General features: G+C 37.4%; 1 protein-coding gene across 1 annotated transcript in view; it reads left to right on the top strand.

Annotated features, from left to right (window-relative positions):
* Nucleotides 1-16674, top strand: part of LOC121324194 (gamma-aminobutyric acid receptor subunit alpha-2) — a 73438-nt gene that overhangs the window by 35179 nt on the left and 21585 nt on the right. Inside the window, exons 7-8 of the mRNA XM_041265783.1 lie at nucleotides 2391-2534; nucleotides 8795-8947. Coding sequence (XP_041121717.1) covers nucleotides 2391-2534; nucleotides 8795-8947 — 297 coding nt within the window. The remainder of the gene's footprint in view (nucleotides 1-2390; nucleotides 2535-8794; nucleotides 8948-16674) is intronic.

Here is a 16674-nt window from a genome sequence, read left to right as displayed (position 1 = left end):
TTATTATAGTTTCCATAAGTTTGCATATAATAGAAGTCAGGCTTACTGGTCTGTAGTTACCTGGTTCAGTTTTGTTTCCCTTTTTGTGGATCGGTATTACGTTTGCAATTTTCCAGTCTGTCGGTACCACCCCTGTGTCAAGAGACTGCTGCAAGATCGTGGTTAGCGGTTTGTAAATTACTTCTTTCATTTCTTTTAGTCATAGTGGTAGCCTATTGACACAACATTATCAGAATACATTAACAAATCTATGTTGTGCTATGAGGGAAGCTTAAGAGACTAAGTTAACACATAATTATATTTAACCATCCTCTGGAGAAAAAAGTACTGTAGAATGATCCTGTTACTTCTGTTGTAACTCTGGGTGGCCACAATCAAGTGAGTAAAATTTATACTTTTCTGTAATATCATTCTAAAATCTTCTAAAAAGTAGTCGTAAACAACCGCTTTGGTGCAATTCATGTTTAATTTATAGTATGGTTCTTATCATGACATTGCGTGACATCTGAAATATTAGCATAGCCCCTCCTTAGATACTATAAAATGACATCCACTGGCATGTTAGTTGTGAAACTATGTCAAACTAAATAGGACAGGGTATAATGATTTTTGTTTTTAGGTTTTTTTAGGAATAATTGTGCTACAATCATGTCATGCTACCTCTTTTTTGTTGTTGTAAACATTCCCATTGTTTTTACAACTCCCTGTTGTAATTTACACTAAATGCATTTACACTAGCAATAGAACAGCACGTGTTGATTAGCACACTGCTGAATTACATTATCAATAGAAAAAAATGGAATTTCATACTGGAGCTTATCTGAAAACATGTATCATACTGCAGTTATTGTACTGTAGTCAAACTTCTGAAGCCAAAATGTGTTGAAGAAACAATTAACTTTCTTTATGTGGAAAGGAACAAAGTATCTCATAATTTAAATGTGTTACTGGTCTTACCTGAAGATTTCACTGCTTTTCTGGATGCCCCCTGCAGGGCTGGCCTTTGTCCAGCAGCTGTAATTTTGTTAATATCTGCTGTTGGGGACTTTGGTGTAAAGAGATTTTTAGCTACCTGGTAGGACTGAAGAACATCCACTTCCCTTCAGTTCTCTTAAGCTGTTGTGGAGAGTTGCTGAGGAAATAATTGAACATTCTAAATTTTAAAATGTGTTCTCATTAGAAGATTAGGTATGCCACAATGTATGGAACTGTGAGAGGGGTATCGGGCAGATTGAAGCTTTAAGTCTAGGAAAGACATTGTTAACATTTTATTGAGTTGCAAAAATTGCCCATGTTGAGATGTTTGCAAACAGTTTAAACAGAGCATGGTACCTTGATACCAGCTTTTCAAGGATGACTGTCTGGTAAAATGTAGCACTTCTTAAAGAAAAAGTATTACTTCAATGCAGCATACTGCTGGAAATATCAGCCATGTCACAATCAATCAGTTTGATGAGTGTATACGTTCTACTGCTATTAGAGTGTCATCTAGGTAAACACATGGAAGAAGGCTTGAGAAGAATGGCACAGTGAATGTCTAGCACAGCTCTTGCGAGTCCCTAGACCATACCTTTCATCTGGAACTAATAACCTGAGCACTGAAAAACAAGGGGCCTTTTAAGTAATTGCTGTGAATCAAAAATATGAACATGAGGTTTAGTGAATTTACAGATTACATATGCGTTTATGTTAACTCAGAAATGTCTTCATCTAGGCAATGTGGGGAAAATATAAAAAGGGCCAACAAAATGCTCAGATAGTGAAAATTGTTGAATTTAAATCAAGGGAAGTAATACTAAAACTTTACAATGCATTAGTAAGACCTAATCTAGAATAATGTGTTCAGTTCTGATCACCTCGCTACAAAAAGGATATTGCTGCTGTAGAAAGAGTGCAAAGCAGAGCAACCAGAATTATTCCTGGTATAAAAGGCATGTCATATGCAGACAGGCTAAAAGAATTGAATCTATTCAGTCTTGAACAAAGAAGACTACGCTGCGTAATGATTCAAGCATTCCAGATTCTAAAAGGTGTTGACAATGTTGACCTGGGGGACTTTTTCAACCTGAAAAAGAAAAAAAAAATGGAGGTAAACAGGCATTCAGAACAGAAAATAGGAGGCACTTTTACACAGATAATTGTGGGAGTTTGGAACCAACTCCCCAGTAATTTTGCTGAAGCTGATACCCTGGGATCCTTCAAGATGCTGTTTGATGATATTCTGGGATCAATAAGCTACTATCAACCAAAGGAGCAAGACAGACCGAATGACCTCCTCTCATTTGTAACCTTTCTTGGCACAGTATTTATCTTTGTAATCATAACACTCACACAATTTAACTTAAGTAGTAAACTACAGTATGACATTGTTTTGTTCATCTTTCCCCCAGATGCCTACACTACATCAGAAGTCACATATATTTGGACACTCAATGCCACTGAATCAGTTGTGGTTGCAGAAGATGGTTCCAGATTGAATCAGTATGATTTGCTCGGGCAAACCGTTGGACAAGAAACTATTAAATCCAGCACAGGTTGGTTAAAAAAAAAAAAATGACAAACATGTCAGGTGCAGTAATATTGGTTCACAAAGCTTTAACTCTTCAGCAAGCCCATTTTTTGGTGTTTAATTTTAAGGAGCACACTAAATACTGTAATATTTTGAGTTGACTTGCATTCTTCAGTGAAACCATCTTTAAATTGTTCAGCAATAACTTATTTATTTTATACACCTGACACTGCCTGACTTAACATGGCCAGGAGTCTTTATGATTGCTTGAGTTGGAGGAATTTTATTGGAAAATTGTGCCACATAAGGTAAGTCATAACATGGAAGAAAATATAAACTATATTTGTTTACTGAAGTTTGAGTTGAATTAAAAACTCAGAGCCCTGCATATCATTCAGTGTTCTGTTAATGTAATTATTATTATTATTATTATTGTACATATATACAGTACCAGTCAAAAGTTTGAGTACACTTGCTGGAAACTAGTTTTTTTTTCATAATTGACAATGTTTTACGCTGTATACGTTTCTGTAAATACTTGAAAATGAAAACACGTTACAATTACAAAACATAAGGAGTATCAAAGCAATGTTCAAAAAAATTGAAAATTGTCTCTAAATCTTGGATTCCTCAGAATAGCCACCCTTTGCCTTAATAACAGCCTCACAAACACGAGGCATTCAGTTAACAAGTTTCAGCACGAAATCACCTGACATGTCTTCCCAGCTCTTTTGCAACAATTCCCAGAGATGTAGGGCACTTGTGGGTAGCTTTGCTTTGATACTTCTGTCCAGTTCGTCCCATGCAAGTTCTATGGGATTGAGGTCTGGAGACTGGGCAGGCCAGGTTATTAGATTGAGTTGCCCTTCACTTTCCTTCTTCGCCAGATAGTTCTTGCACAACTTTGCGGTGTGTTTTGGGTCATTGTCTTGCTGAAGAATGAAGGACTTGCAAAAATAAAAGCACATGAAAGCACTGCAGATTCAAATCGCAAAACACTTTAAAGAAACAGAAATTCCTACCTTTCTGTACGTACGAGGCACCCACCAGTAAGCACTTTGGTTTATATTATTTCAGTCTTAACTCCTGATGGAATGGCATGCCTCTGAAGTATGCTATGGTAACCATGCTGGTTGAGCTTGCCATGGACTTGGTAAAGATCACCAACTCTGTCACCAGCAAAGCAACCCCAGACCATGACACTGCCTCCTCCATGCGTGACAGTGGGAACCACACCTGCAGAACCCATGCGCTCACCCTCTCTCCGTCTTACAAATACTCTGTGTTTGGACCCAAATATTTCAAATTTTGACTCATCGGTCCATAAGACCGACTTCCACTCCTCAGACATCCAATTTCTGTGTTTTTTGGCCCAGGCAAGTCTCTTCCTCTTATTCTGCACGCTTAACAATGGTTTCTTTGCAGCAATTCTTCCAGTTAGGCCAGCTTCACGCCATCTCGCCACTTCACGCCGTTGATTTTGAAACATCTGTAATTCTAGTAGCATTTAGCTGAGCTTGTAATTCAGGGGCATTTCAGACTTTTAACTGACTTGGGCTTCAGACTGAAATCCCCTTGCTTTGGGTGACCATTTCATTGAAATTGACAAGATTTACATTTCCATTTAAAAATGAAATTGTTGAATGCAGTTCACTTATGATTATCAGCTTATATAAGTACACATATCATATAATGAAATATTAAGTGTTTATAGATAAGTTTATACAGTTAAAAGCATAGATAATCATGAAAAACCTGGTTTCAAGCAGGTGTACTCAAACTTTTGACTGGTACTATATATATATATATATATATATATATATATATATATATATATATATATATATATATATATATATATATATAAAATATACATTATGTTACCAAATGTCAACATAACAGAAAACTTCAAAGTGTTCTATCCTGCCATTGAATTGCTTCAAAGGGGAATGTAAACACCCCCAAAACTGGTTGACATTATGTAGACGTGGATTGTGTGGATAATTGGGATGACACATTTTTTGGAAGAGAGATCTGGGACATTACTGGACATCTCTGTTTGGAATGAAAAGATACCTGGAACCTTAACTGGACCGTACTGTGAATTATGTTGAATCCTCTACAAAGCAGAATGGCAACGATGGTACATGTAATTCAAGTTGAGGAGTTCTAAATCTCATTTCTGTTTTCATAATCGGATAGATGGCTCCTGGATGTGGTGGTAGCTAAATGAAAACTACCACATGGTTGTTTTCTGTATTAGTTGTTATGGTCCCATTATCTGCAACATAATTACTGGATTTTTTGATCAGTAAACTTAATTAGTCGCCTTGTAATTCTTCAATGAAGGACACTTACTATTTCAACATGAACAAAAGAAGATAAACAACATTTGGTAAGATAATGTATATTATATATGTATATTAATGTATATTATATTATACACAAAAAAATAACACATTTTATAGAAGAGACCAAACAACCCAATATTTCAAAATATATCTATAAACAATGACAAATTGCAGCTGCTGTAGTTGAAAGACAATAAATCCTAGTATAACAAGAACTTATTTTATATTATATATCCTCTTTCTCATAGCAATTATATCAATGGCCTTAAGTAAGGGTTTACAGATTTAAGTAGGCAGTCACAGATTTTCTTAAAATCAAATGAATACTTATAAACCCAGGAACTTGTATTTTTGTTCACACGGTTGAACAGTCTACTAGTCTGTAGCAAACCCTGCCCTACAGTTTTTATATTTCAGATTGCTGCAGGTTTTGTGAATGAGTCTGCTATTTATATTTTGTACATTACAGATTGCCAATACAAACTTAAACTTCGTATATCACACAGGTAAAAACTTGGGCACTGCAGTAATTGCAAAAATAAAAGCACATGAAAGCACTGCAGATTAAAATCGCAAAACACTTTAAAGAAACAGAAATTCCTACCTTTCTGTACATACGAGGCACCCACCAGTAAGCATTTTGGTTTATATTATTTCAGTCGTAACTCCCACAGCACATGCTTGACCCTAATGAGGTTCCTTTCACTTTACTAATTTGGTTACACACATGAAACTGACCTATTTTGTGTACGGGGTGCCCACCCTTGTGTGTATTTTATTTATGTATGTATTCATTTGTGGTGGTGGTGTTGTTATTATTGTATGTATTTGTGTGCGGGCGGACAGTGGCCTCATTCTGAATAGCTTGTGGGAATGCTGGAGCCTTAATAAAGTAATTGTTTAATAGGTAATTAAGGCTCCAGCCCCAGTAAAAAAGACCCACTCTGGGCTCAGAGCTTGGGAGGAGAAGGACTGTAGATTAAGAGCGAGAGCGAATGCTGCCTAATTAAGATCTAAAATGGTACTCGTTATTACCTGAAATACCGTATTTGTTATTGTTTATTTTGTTTTGTCCAAGGTGTCCATTTCTTTGGTGTGTTGTGTGAAACTTATTTTGTTTCTTATTTAATAAATATACTGCAACGGCAGTTTAAGCCCTGTACCTTCACTCTGTTTTGTGCTGCTTCCTGAACCTGAGGTCACCACCCACACGCATCACTCAAGCCATCTGTGACATATTGCAGCAGCAGTAGTGCAGGACTTTTTCTTTTTGGTTTTTGTATTTAGTAGAGGAGTGTGGTTTAAAAAAAACAATGGAGAGAGCAAAGTGGTGAAAAGGAAGTCTGTGATTATGGCTGGGAGGCGTTTGTGAGGCGCCTTGTGGCAGAATTGTGCCCTGGCTATGGAGAATATGGCCACACGTTAGCTAACTTCCTCTCCAAGTACCAGGAGGAGGAACCAGCGCCCAGACAGACTACCTGCAGCACCCACCTCCACCACCAGAGGGAGACTACCAACAGCTCCCACCTCCACCACCAGAGGGAGACTACGGACAGCTCCCACCTCCATCACCAAGGGGAGATGTGGAGCTCCCACTGCCGCTTTATTGGCCGGAGGCTCCCCTCATGCCATCATCTTCCGAGGGTCCGCACCTGCCATTGCCTTACGAGGGTCTGCTGCTGTCGTTGCCTACGGAGGGTCTGCTCCTGCCCTGTCCCGCAGCGCCTGGGGTTGCCACGCCTGCAACGCATCGGGCTGCCGAACCTGCAATGCCTGGTGCTGCCACGCCTGCACTGCCTAGGGCTGCCGAGCCACCATTCGCCATGGCCAGGGGAAGCCAGTTCACCATGGCTAGGGGATGCCAGTTCGCCATCCGAGACCGAGTTAAGTACAACAGAGCCTGAGGGAGAAGTGGAGTTCCCGCTGCCACCTTCATGGCCAGGGGCTCCCCTCCCAAGTTCACCGCCTGAAGGTCTGGAGCTGTCGCTGTCAGAGTGTCTGGAGCTGCTGCGGGTTGGTGGTCCTGGACCACTGTCGCCTGAGTTTGCAGGCCCTGCTTCACCTGACGTTGTCAGCTCTGCTTCGCCTGGGGATGCCAGAACTGCTTTCGCTTGGTGTTGCCAGCTCTGCTTTGCCTGGGGTCGCTTGCGAGCTGTCGTCTGGGGATGTCTGCACGCCACCGGCGGAGGATGCCACCTGCATGCTACTGGCAAGGTTTACCAGTATTCCACAGCCCTAGTTGCCACTGGGTGCCCAGGGGAAAGCCTCCGCTCCCACTCCAGAATGGTTTTTAAGGGGGGAGGTGGCCATTGGGCGAGTTGGCCACAAGGGGGGGGCAAGTGTGATGGGGTGCCCACTCCTTGTGTGTATTTAATTTATGTATTTATTCATTTGTGTAGTTGTATGTGTTTGTGTGCGGGAGGATGAATCCATCCGTCATTGTTGTTTGAGATCGGCAAAAAGCCGGTCTCGTAAAATGTGGCTGGAGCCTTAATAAGGTAATTGCCTAATAGGTAATTAAGGTTCCAGTAACAATATTATAGATCCACTCCAGGCTCAGAGCTCAGAGTGTTTTGTTTCTTGTTTAATAAATATACTGTGACGGCAGTTTCGTCCCTGTACCCTCAATCTGTTTTGTGCTGATCGTGACGTCACCACCTATACACACCACTCAAGTCAGCTGTAACAATCGTATAAAATGTTTTGTGGCATGTATTTGTGTATGTGTACAGGACCTCCACTCAGTTGAGGGATTCTTATTGGCTTGGTTTCTGTGTGTTTGTTCTGTTGCTCTTGAAATTCTGCAGTACCTAATTAATCTGTTGCAACTGCTGGTCAAGTTCTTGTTATACTAGGATTTATTGTCTTTCAACTACAGCAGCTGCAATTTGTCATTGTTTATAGATATATTTTGAAATATTGGGTTGTTTGGTCTCTTCTATAAAATGTGTTATTTTTTTGTGTTGCTACCACTGTTTGAAATTTTCCTTAAGCTGTTTGCATTGGCACCAATATGCTTTTATTGTCAGATCCCTTTTTAAGCACAATTCAAATATGATTAGAAGTTTATAAGGCATAATGAAACTACACAGGCCAATCATGTTTAAGTGTGAATGTATCATTAGTGTATACATATGTACAAAACATCCTCTAAAAAGTACCAAGACATCTTGACTGCTCTGATCCATTAGACAAAAGAACTATGTTATGACATATACATTGAAGTTACCAATTATTTAGGTTATTATTTATTTTATATATTTAGTTAATATTATTTAATGCTTACATTAAATACTGGTCACTGCATGTATGTCTTGTGGAAATTAAATATGTTATTTAGGAAAATTATCCATGTATGTTTAGACTCCTGCAAGAGGTAAAGGATACTTGTTTAAAATTTTCTCCAAAACCATTAGTTCAATAGTTCTGTCTTTTTAAGCTTAAGACTTTTACTTAAAATGTCTGCTTTGAATAAAGATAAATACCAAATCACTTTTTACATATTCAGTGAAATGTCCATAGTGCTACACATGTATTTAAATATAAGTAACTGTGTAAAGTATTTGCGTCTTTCTTTAATTACAGAATCTTGGCATGAGGGATCCACTTTTTAATGACATTAAGGTGCCCAGACATTGAGATTTATCTACAGATGAATAAATAGGAACACCAGTTGGAGCTTCCACTGTAAATGCCAGTTTCCTTGTAAAGAAGAAAAAGTGTTCGAAATACAGTACAAACAAAGGAAGGACATTTTTTTCTTTCCTCAGCTCAACACTACAGATCACCATCTGCACAATGCAATGTATAGATTTCCATAAATTAAATCAAAGTAGCGTATGTGGCACTACTATGGCAACACTGTTAGTGGTAGTGCTGTAGAGGAACGGTTATGTTAAGATGCCCCTGTTTATGTGTGTTTTCTATTATCCAGGTGAATATACAGTCATGACAGCACATTTTCACTTGAAAAGGAAGATTGGCTACTTTGTGATTCAGACTTATTTGCCATGTATTATGACAGTCATTCTGTCCCAAGTGTCGTTTTGGCTGAACAGAGAATCTGTCCCTGCCAGGACTGTGTTTGGTGAGTATTTTTGGTTCTGAGTCCAATTAAAATCCTAACATTGCCTTGATCTATATAATAGTATTACCATATGGGAATGCACTGGAGAGCAGTTGCCCTTAATCATTATTATCATTTACGTACAAAACTTAAATCAGAATACAGATTTCACTTGTATTTTAAACAAGATTTTCAGGAATAGATGTGATGCATTTATATTGTATATTTGTATCTAAAAGTTAAACTACTGTGACATACTAGATGATTTAATTAGATCAATGTGACGTACTATTCAGAAAATAACATATAACAATAATAACATAACAAATTATGTCACATTAAGCTATATAATTAGATCAATATGACATACACTTTTCTGTTGATAAATTGTGTTTTCAAGTTGTTAGAATTTAAGCTACGGTTCAGGCAAAGTGATGATTCCCCACTTTTCTTTTTCTATTTTATTTATTTATTTGAACGATTCAGTATTAACTGTAACTATGCCTGAACATCAAAATGAAAATCAATGTTTGGATGAAAAACAAAATAGGCTTAAAAAGTTCAAACCAATTATAAATGCCATTAAACCGTGCAGCTCCGTTATTTCATGACCTTAGATGTAATATTGGACCTGACTGGGGGGTGAATTGAATTCCCACTGGCTTCTGTTCAGCTGAGCTATCAGGTCAACTGACTGTCCAGAGTCGCCTTGAGTCTTTTTCCAATACTTCTGAGTGCACAGCTGTTGCTGATGCTGTAATTTATTATAATCAGAACTCTGCTGTGCATATTCTATACCAAAGTTCTGTTTATTATTGAACATATTTTATTGATGAAGAAATGTAAGTTTTTAGATTATTTAAGACAGTGGTGTATGCTGGTCATGATGGTTGGCTGACTGGTTTCAGGAGACTTGGTGCTGGTCGAGGAGTTGGTTAAGTTGGTCCAGGATATTTAAAATCCCTTTACTGTTGACTGAATTAATCTATTTGCAGTAAGGTTTGTGTGGCATTTGATGTACATGCTGGGTGCCAAGTAAATGCAATGAATATTTGTTCAAATTAGCAACTGTTAGATGTTCACCAGCTCAACAGAAGAAGGGTTTGTGTACTGCTCAGATATGGTTTCATACTAGATTCTATTCAATTGAGTTGGTTGCCTATTATTATTATTAATAATAATAATAATAATAATAATAATAATAATAATAATAATAATAATAATAATAATAATAATTTATTCATTTATTTTTAGCTAACGCCCTTATCCAGGGCAATTTACAATTGTTAAAAAATATCATAGCACAAAGTATCACAAACTATTGCATGGTAAAGTATCACATTTCAGAATATCATGTTACAGGTAGAGCAGTTGTAAAGTGCAATAAAATCACTAGTAAAAGATCAAATTCAAATAATAGCAAAAAAATACAGAGAATACAGTAAATAATTACATGTAAGAGCGGGTTCGACTAAGCAGTTAGCTTACATTAAAAGTATTATACGAGAAAAAAACATGAGCACATAGTAAGTATGATGCATGAATGAGAATGAATTCAATAAGAGAAATTACAAAAAACGTGTAAGAGTAAAGTCAAATACAAGATACAGCAAGTAGTTATAATTAAGCACAGTATTAGACTACAGCAAGTACTACAGCAGTCTGAACTAGAGCAGTTCAGAGCAAGTGCAAGCTGGTGCAAGTACTGGTACAATTGGGTGCCATATGGTCCAGTATAGTTGAGAGTTGTGAGGTTTACAGATGCTGTCTGAACAGGTTTATCTTCAGGAAGCGCCGGAAGGTGGTCAGGGACTGAGCAGTTCTGATATCCATGGGTAGGTCATTCCACCAGTGAGGGGCAAGGGTGGAGAAATTTGTAGTGATAATATGTGGCAAAGTGGTTAAAAGTGTGCAGGTGCAGGAATGCAGCAGTGATCAATGAACAGACAGCGAAAATCCAGGTGCAATGATATTTTATTTGTAAATCCAATGGTCTGATAACACAAAACACAGTTAATAATGATAACAAGCAATACAGTGGCGTGTATTGCTTCATTGTAATTCACGGGTTGGTCCCAAAAAATTTTTTATACCCACATGAAACATAAACACAATCCCCAGTCCACAGTACGTGCTCTAGTGCTCGTAGTACTAATACAATTTATCATGAAACAAACTGCAGTGTTGTCTGGGTTTAGTGCTGGCCTGTAGCGACAGCTCCGGATCGTGTTAGCCATCTAATACTAACTCACAAGTATTCGTTAAACACGAGAAAAAAACCAAACAAAACACTCACGATTACAATACAGGTTCTCCTTCCAGTTCAGCTTTTAACCATAACAAGGAACAGATCATTTCGCTATGCCCCCTTTTGTACCGTCAATCACGATCCCTTGGTTAACTAGTGCAATCGCTCCTCCAATCTGCGGCTGCCACGTCATTTCCATTTCGGGTTGATGATTTAGTGTATCGTAGCTCAGCCCTCTTTCTAGATGAACGACTTCCGTCAAAGCCTGGGAATGAATTGTCTGGCCATCCAGTCCAGGGCGCTCTGTTCCCTTTACACAGCACCCTCACAGGTCAGAAGAGAGATTTATCACCAAGAATCATTCTGTCTCTGTCACACAATGGTATACAAAAAGACTAGGATTTTTCAGTATTCTTGTGAAATGATTTAGTTCTTTGCATACGGCAGATGATAGAGGTCCTTTATACACAACCACAGTGCAGTATATATTGTACCTCTCCATGCCATTTCCATGGAGTATAAATTCCTGTGAACTGAGTTGTGTTGTCTTCATACAGAAAAAAAAATATTTTCACTGGCTTTTCTACAGTGTACTGTATACCATAGAAACTGGATGACTTGTCATTTTAAATCTGAGGCGATATCTCTTCTTGATATTTATTTAACTGATGACTAATTCATCACAATCATCATGGGAAATACTGTATTTTCATTGGCTTTTACTGCAGGGGTTATTCTTCTCCAGAAAATTAGTTTTTCTGCTTTTACTTTGGTTGACACATTGTTCAAATAACATACAAAAAGGTAAAATACATATTTTTAGTTCTCCATTATACATTATTCTTACACCTTTTCTGTTTGAGCTCAGCATATTTATTTTATTATTATACATGATAATGGTACTCAAGATGATTTTACATGCAAAGCACATAAGACGTCTGCATGCAGTGTCCAGTACCAGCATAATTTAGATTTCATTACAATACTGTCTGAATAAAATCTTAGGGATATGATGTGATATTATGTGCTCTTTCGATTGTTGGTTAGTGTTGTCAAGGATGTACCAAATGACAGTAAGAACGTCATTAAGGGGATTCATAGCAGTGATTTTGGCCCACCAAGCATGGTGGTCTTTTTACAGCTGTCATGAACATGTATATTAAACATCAGCCAACTATTACATGGAGAGCGACCACTCATAATCTCCTCACAAATATCACAGGAAAGCAAGAAACACATATTATTTAAGGCACTATACGCAAGACAAAACAAAAAAAAATAATACTGCAAGCAAAGAAAAAGCTATACAATGCTTCTATACGGTATTGCTTTCTTAAAATGTCACCTTACCTTGAATGACAATGGTACATACATACAAAGCATTCAAGTGATCAGTTTTCCAATATAGTCTACTTGCCAAGCTGCCTGTGAGGCCGCCTATATAGTTCATCTTTGGGAAAGCAGATTATACATTTCAACACACCACAGTACTCATTTCCACTCCAATTAGCCCAATGCAGTGGAATGAGTGTTTTGATGCATTATCCTGCTGTGCTACTTGAAAAACAACCACACACAGCCCAAGTGAAAGAGAATGCCCCTGCATTAGATTCCAGCTGATACTCCTGTTTGTGCACAATAACATATTGTGTATTCATCATGTCCATTGCCACCAAAAGATCACCATCACATGATGCTAGCTCTCTCATCAGGACTTTTTTTTGCTGGAGGATGGGTACTCTGCTGTGAGCCATAGGTTTCAAAAGTACACTCATCTGTGTAATGTAGTGGCTTAAGAATAGTAGTGGCTTATTTGAATTTATCAGTGTTGGAACATTATGGAAATAATATGATTTATCACACTTTTTGTTATTATTGACCTAGTTAATTTGTAAACAAAAGGTACCTGATCTTTTAATTAAGGGATACTGTAGCATTTTGTTTATATATACACCTAATGTACTGACTTTGATTTAAACAGCTTCCATAGATGCTTCTGCTTCTCATTTATCTGCTTGTTGGTTTCTTGCCTTATTGTTGGTGTTGGTTGCTGCATGCCGACATTTACCAAGCCACGTTTTAACATAATCGTCAGGTTTGAGCAATAACAGTGGGGGACCAACTCATCTGGTGAACTGGAGCGACAGGCGCTAGTTTTTTGGCATTTGGGTTTGTGAAAAAACTTAGTAATTGTCTTACTCATAGACGTCACGTCCTAAAACATATTGTTCCAGAACACTTTTGTTATTGAATTCATGGAACATACTTTATTTTGTACATGTTACCTATGTACATAGTTCTTTTTACAATTCTTTTTAATTTTTCTTTTTTTTTCATACATTTACACTTATAATTCTCGCCTGTCAGACAACAAGGTACCAGATCTAGAATGCAGTGTGCGATCTGGCACAAATTAACCCTTGGTTAACAGTATTAGAAGGTTACATTATTTAATCCTTAGAACATGTCAGCACATGTGACAGAGACCTCTAGAACAGTGTTTTTCAAACTTGTTTGACGGGTAGGCTTGCCTGTTCTTGATTATCTCATTCCAATCTGGATGAGAAGACAGAAGTGCCACCCGCATATCAGGGGGGCTGTTGAGTCGGATTCTTTGTTTTGTTATTAATCTTGTCAAGGTGGAAAATCCCAATTCACACATGCATGTTGTTGTGAATGGTAGCAATAGCAGAATGCTCATCCTACGTAACAAAGTGTTCTTTTGAAATACTAATCCAAAATGATACCAAACTTTAAGACTTGTGCCGTGTTTTCAGTGTGTTATCACAGGTAAATTGTAGTAACTCACTTTTTTGTTCAGGCATTAAGTTTAGCTCCATTATCGAGTCAGGATCTTTCACTCAGCACTTTTCCTTCAAATGTTCAAAACCTTGTGCAGGGAAGTAGCAACTAAAATTGTCTGACATAGCTCATATTTTCTTCACTGGTGCTGTTCTCAGTGTGTTGTAACAATGTTGGGAACATACAGTAGCTCTGGCGATTACTTTTCAGTCGTGCTTGCCACAATGATAACGACTTTTGGAATGTCTTTATCTGTTGACAGTGTTGAAACAAATCATTGCCTCTTCCTTGCAACTTTAGATTCAGTTAGTTTAAAATTGAGAACGTGTCGGCTAGATATGACAGCTTTAATAACCAACTAAACTAACACTGTTGCACAATTTGAAATATCGGAGACTCATCAAGCTGGACAGCAAAGTTGACTGTGACTAAGTAATAAGCTGGGCTTCCAAATGTTTCACATTGTCACATATTCTTTGAGAAATTGTGTTATCACTGAGAGGAATACTTTTCAATTTTTCAGCAGTCTTCTGCTGAAACCATATACAAAGCTGCTGGAAGAATTATTTTTTTGGCAACTGTATGGGCCATTTCTATTTTTGCAACGCGGTGTGCAGCCAAATATGTATTTTATTTATTTATTTATTCACTTTTCTATAGCGCTTATATACAGGGTTATCTCAAAGCACTGTACAAAACATAGCAAAGAGAATGATACATTAAGATAAAATGATACATTAGTATAACATAATACATATACAGTATATCTACCACTGTCAGATCATAAAACAGATTAATAAGTGTAGAATAAATAAATACATATAAATATAGGTGCCAATATAGGCATACATATATACACTTTTAGACAATAGTACTAATAATAAAAATAAAATAAAAAAATAGTGAGATAAAATGCAATGATGCAATTTCAGCACAATATAAGTGGCAATTAAAACATTCAAGCTCATTAAGATAAAAATACCTATTTATAATAATATGTTTTTAGTCTTGATTTAAAAACTGTAACGGTATCTGCTTCCCTGACAAATACAGACAGAGCATTCCATAATTTTGGTGCTCTACAGAGAAAAGCCCTACCTCCCATATTAATTTTGTTGACCCTAGGAACAACAAACAGCCCTGCATCCTGTGATCTCAGAGACAGGCTAAGATGGTATGGGATCAGCAATTCCTGCAGATAAACAGGTACTAGACCATTAAATGCCTTATATGTTAGCAGCAAAGTCTTAAAATCAATTCTATATATCATCGGGAGCCAATGTAAAAATGTTAAGACGGAGGTAATATAGTCACTTTTCTTGGTTTTGGAATTTTTGCAGCAGTGTTCTGAAGTAGCTGTAAACGGGATACCAAACGTTTTGATATACCAGAGAAAAGTGCATTGCAGTAGTTAATCCTTAATGAAACAAAAGCATGCATCAGCTTCTCAACACTAGATGCAGCAATACTTGGCCTAAGCTTAGCTCTATTTCTCAAATGATAGAATGATATCTGAGCTATTTTCTTAATATGATTCTCAAAAGACAGATCGGGATGAAAGATGACGTCCAAATTTCTAATTTCTAATTTTAATTCCAAAGAGAGACTGCTAAGGTATAACTTTCATAATTCGTCATTTTTGTGTTGATGCTGTGAGCCCACAAGCATGATGACCCCGCACCGCAGGTAACTTCTGACATACTGGAACCTATTGGAAAGATAAGACCTAAACCAGGATAGAACACCTCCAGACAACCCCACTAAACCTTCAAGCAGCAAGATCTAGGAGAATTAAAATTGAAGGGAAACCGAGATCATTTACTGCCCTAACAAGGGCTGTCTCAAATGCAGTATTACAAGCTGCAGATGTATGTAATTGGTCAGCAACAGCTCTCTCTAAAACCTTGACTAGAAATGGGAGATTGGATATTGGCTTATAGTTACTAAATGCTTTAGGATCAAGGTTGTTTTGTTTTTTTTTGTTTTTTTTTTAGCAAAGGCTTTACCACCGCAACCTTAAGGGAACTACATCAGAGAAAAGTGATTCATTTATAATTAATAGGATGTGTGTATTAATGGCACAAAATACCTCTTTTAATAATTTGGTAGGAATTGGGAACACATAGTAGGTCTCATACGCGTAACTAATGCTGGCAGGTCTTCTAAAGTAATCTCAGAAAAACCCTCCATTGTAATTCTATCAGGTCTCATTAGTTCAGGTAAAGAAGAATGGTCCATATGAAGGATTCTGGGAAATATGACTTTTAATGTCCAAATATGATGCTAGTAGCGCCTTATCATTCAAAGTAGTTGTCCGGCTGAGAACACGTGCTGATAATTTTAATTCCTGTTGCTTCCTTTGGAGATATTTAAGAGGTTTATTTGCTAGTTCCCTGTGCTTCTTTTCTGAATGTCTTTTTAACTTTGATGTCTTTAAACTCTCGTTTACAAGCACCTCGCAGCAAATAACACATGGGGGCTTTGGATCTTGATTTGCTTTAGCACAATTTATGAAACCATATTTAAAAAAAGAATCACTGTGCTGACTCATTCACAACTTTGTTTTCTTAGAAAAGATTCCACTGGCAGATGGCTGGGCAGGCTTTGGAACTTGGGATGAAATCACGTTACTAGAACTCTCTGTTGCCGATGACGTAACCTTTACACTAGCATTTACAGTGCCGTGAAAAAGTATTTG

The sequence above is a fragment of the Polyodon spathula genome, chromosome 1 (genome assembly GCF_017654505.1).
Source record: "Polyodon spathula isolate WHYD16114869_AA chromosome 1, ASM1765450v1, whole genome shotgun sequence".
In the NCBI taxonomy this organism is placed as follows: Eukaryota; Metazoa; Chordata; class Actinopteri; order Acipenseriformes; family Polyodontidae; genus Polyodon; species Polyodon spathula.
Note: the sequence above shows the minus strand (reverse complement) of the source record. Positions and strands in the feature narration are given on the sequence as shown.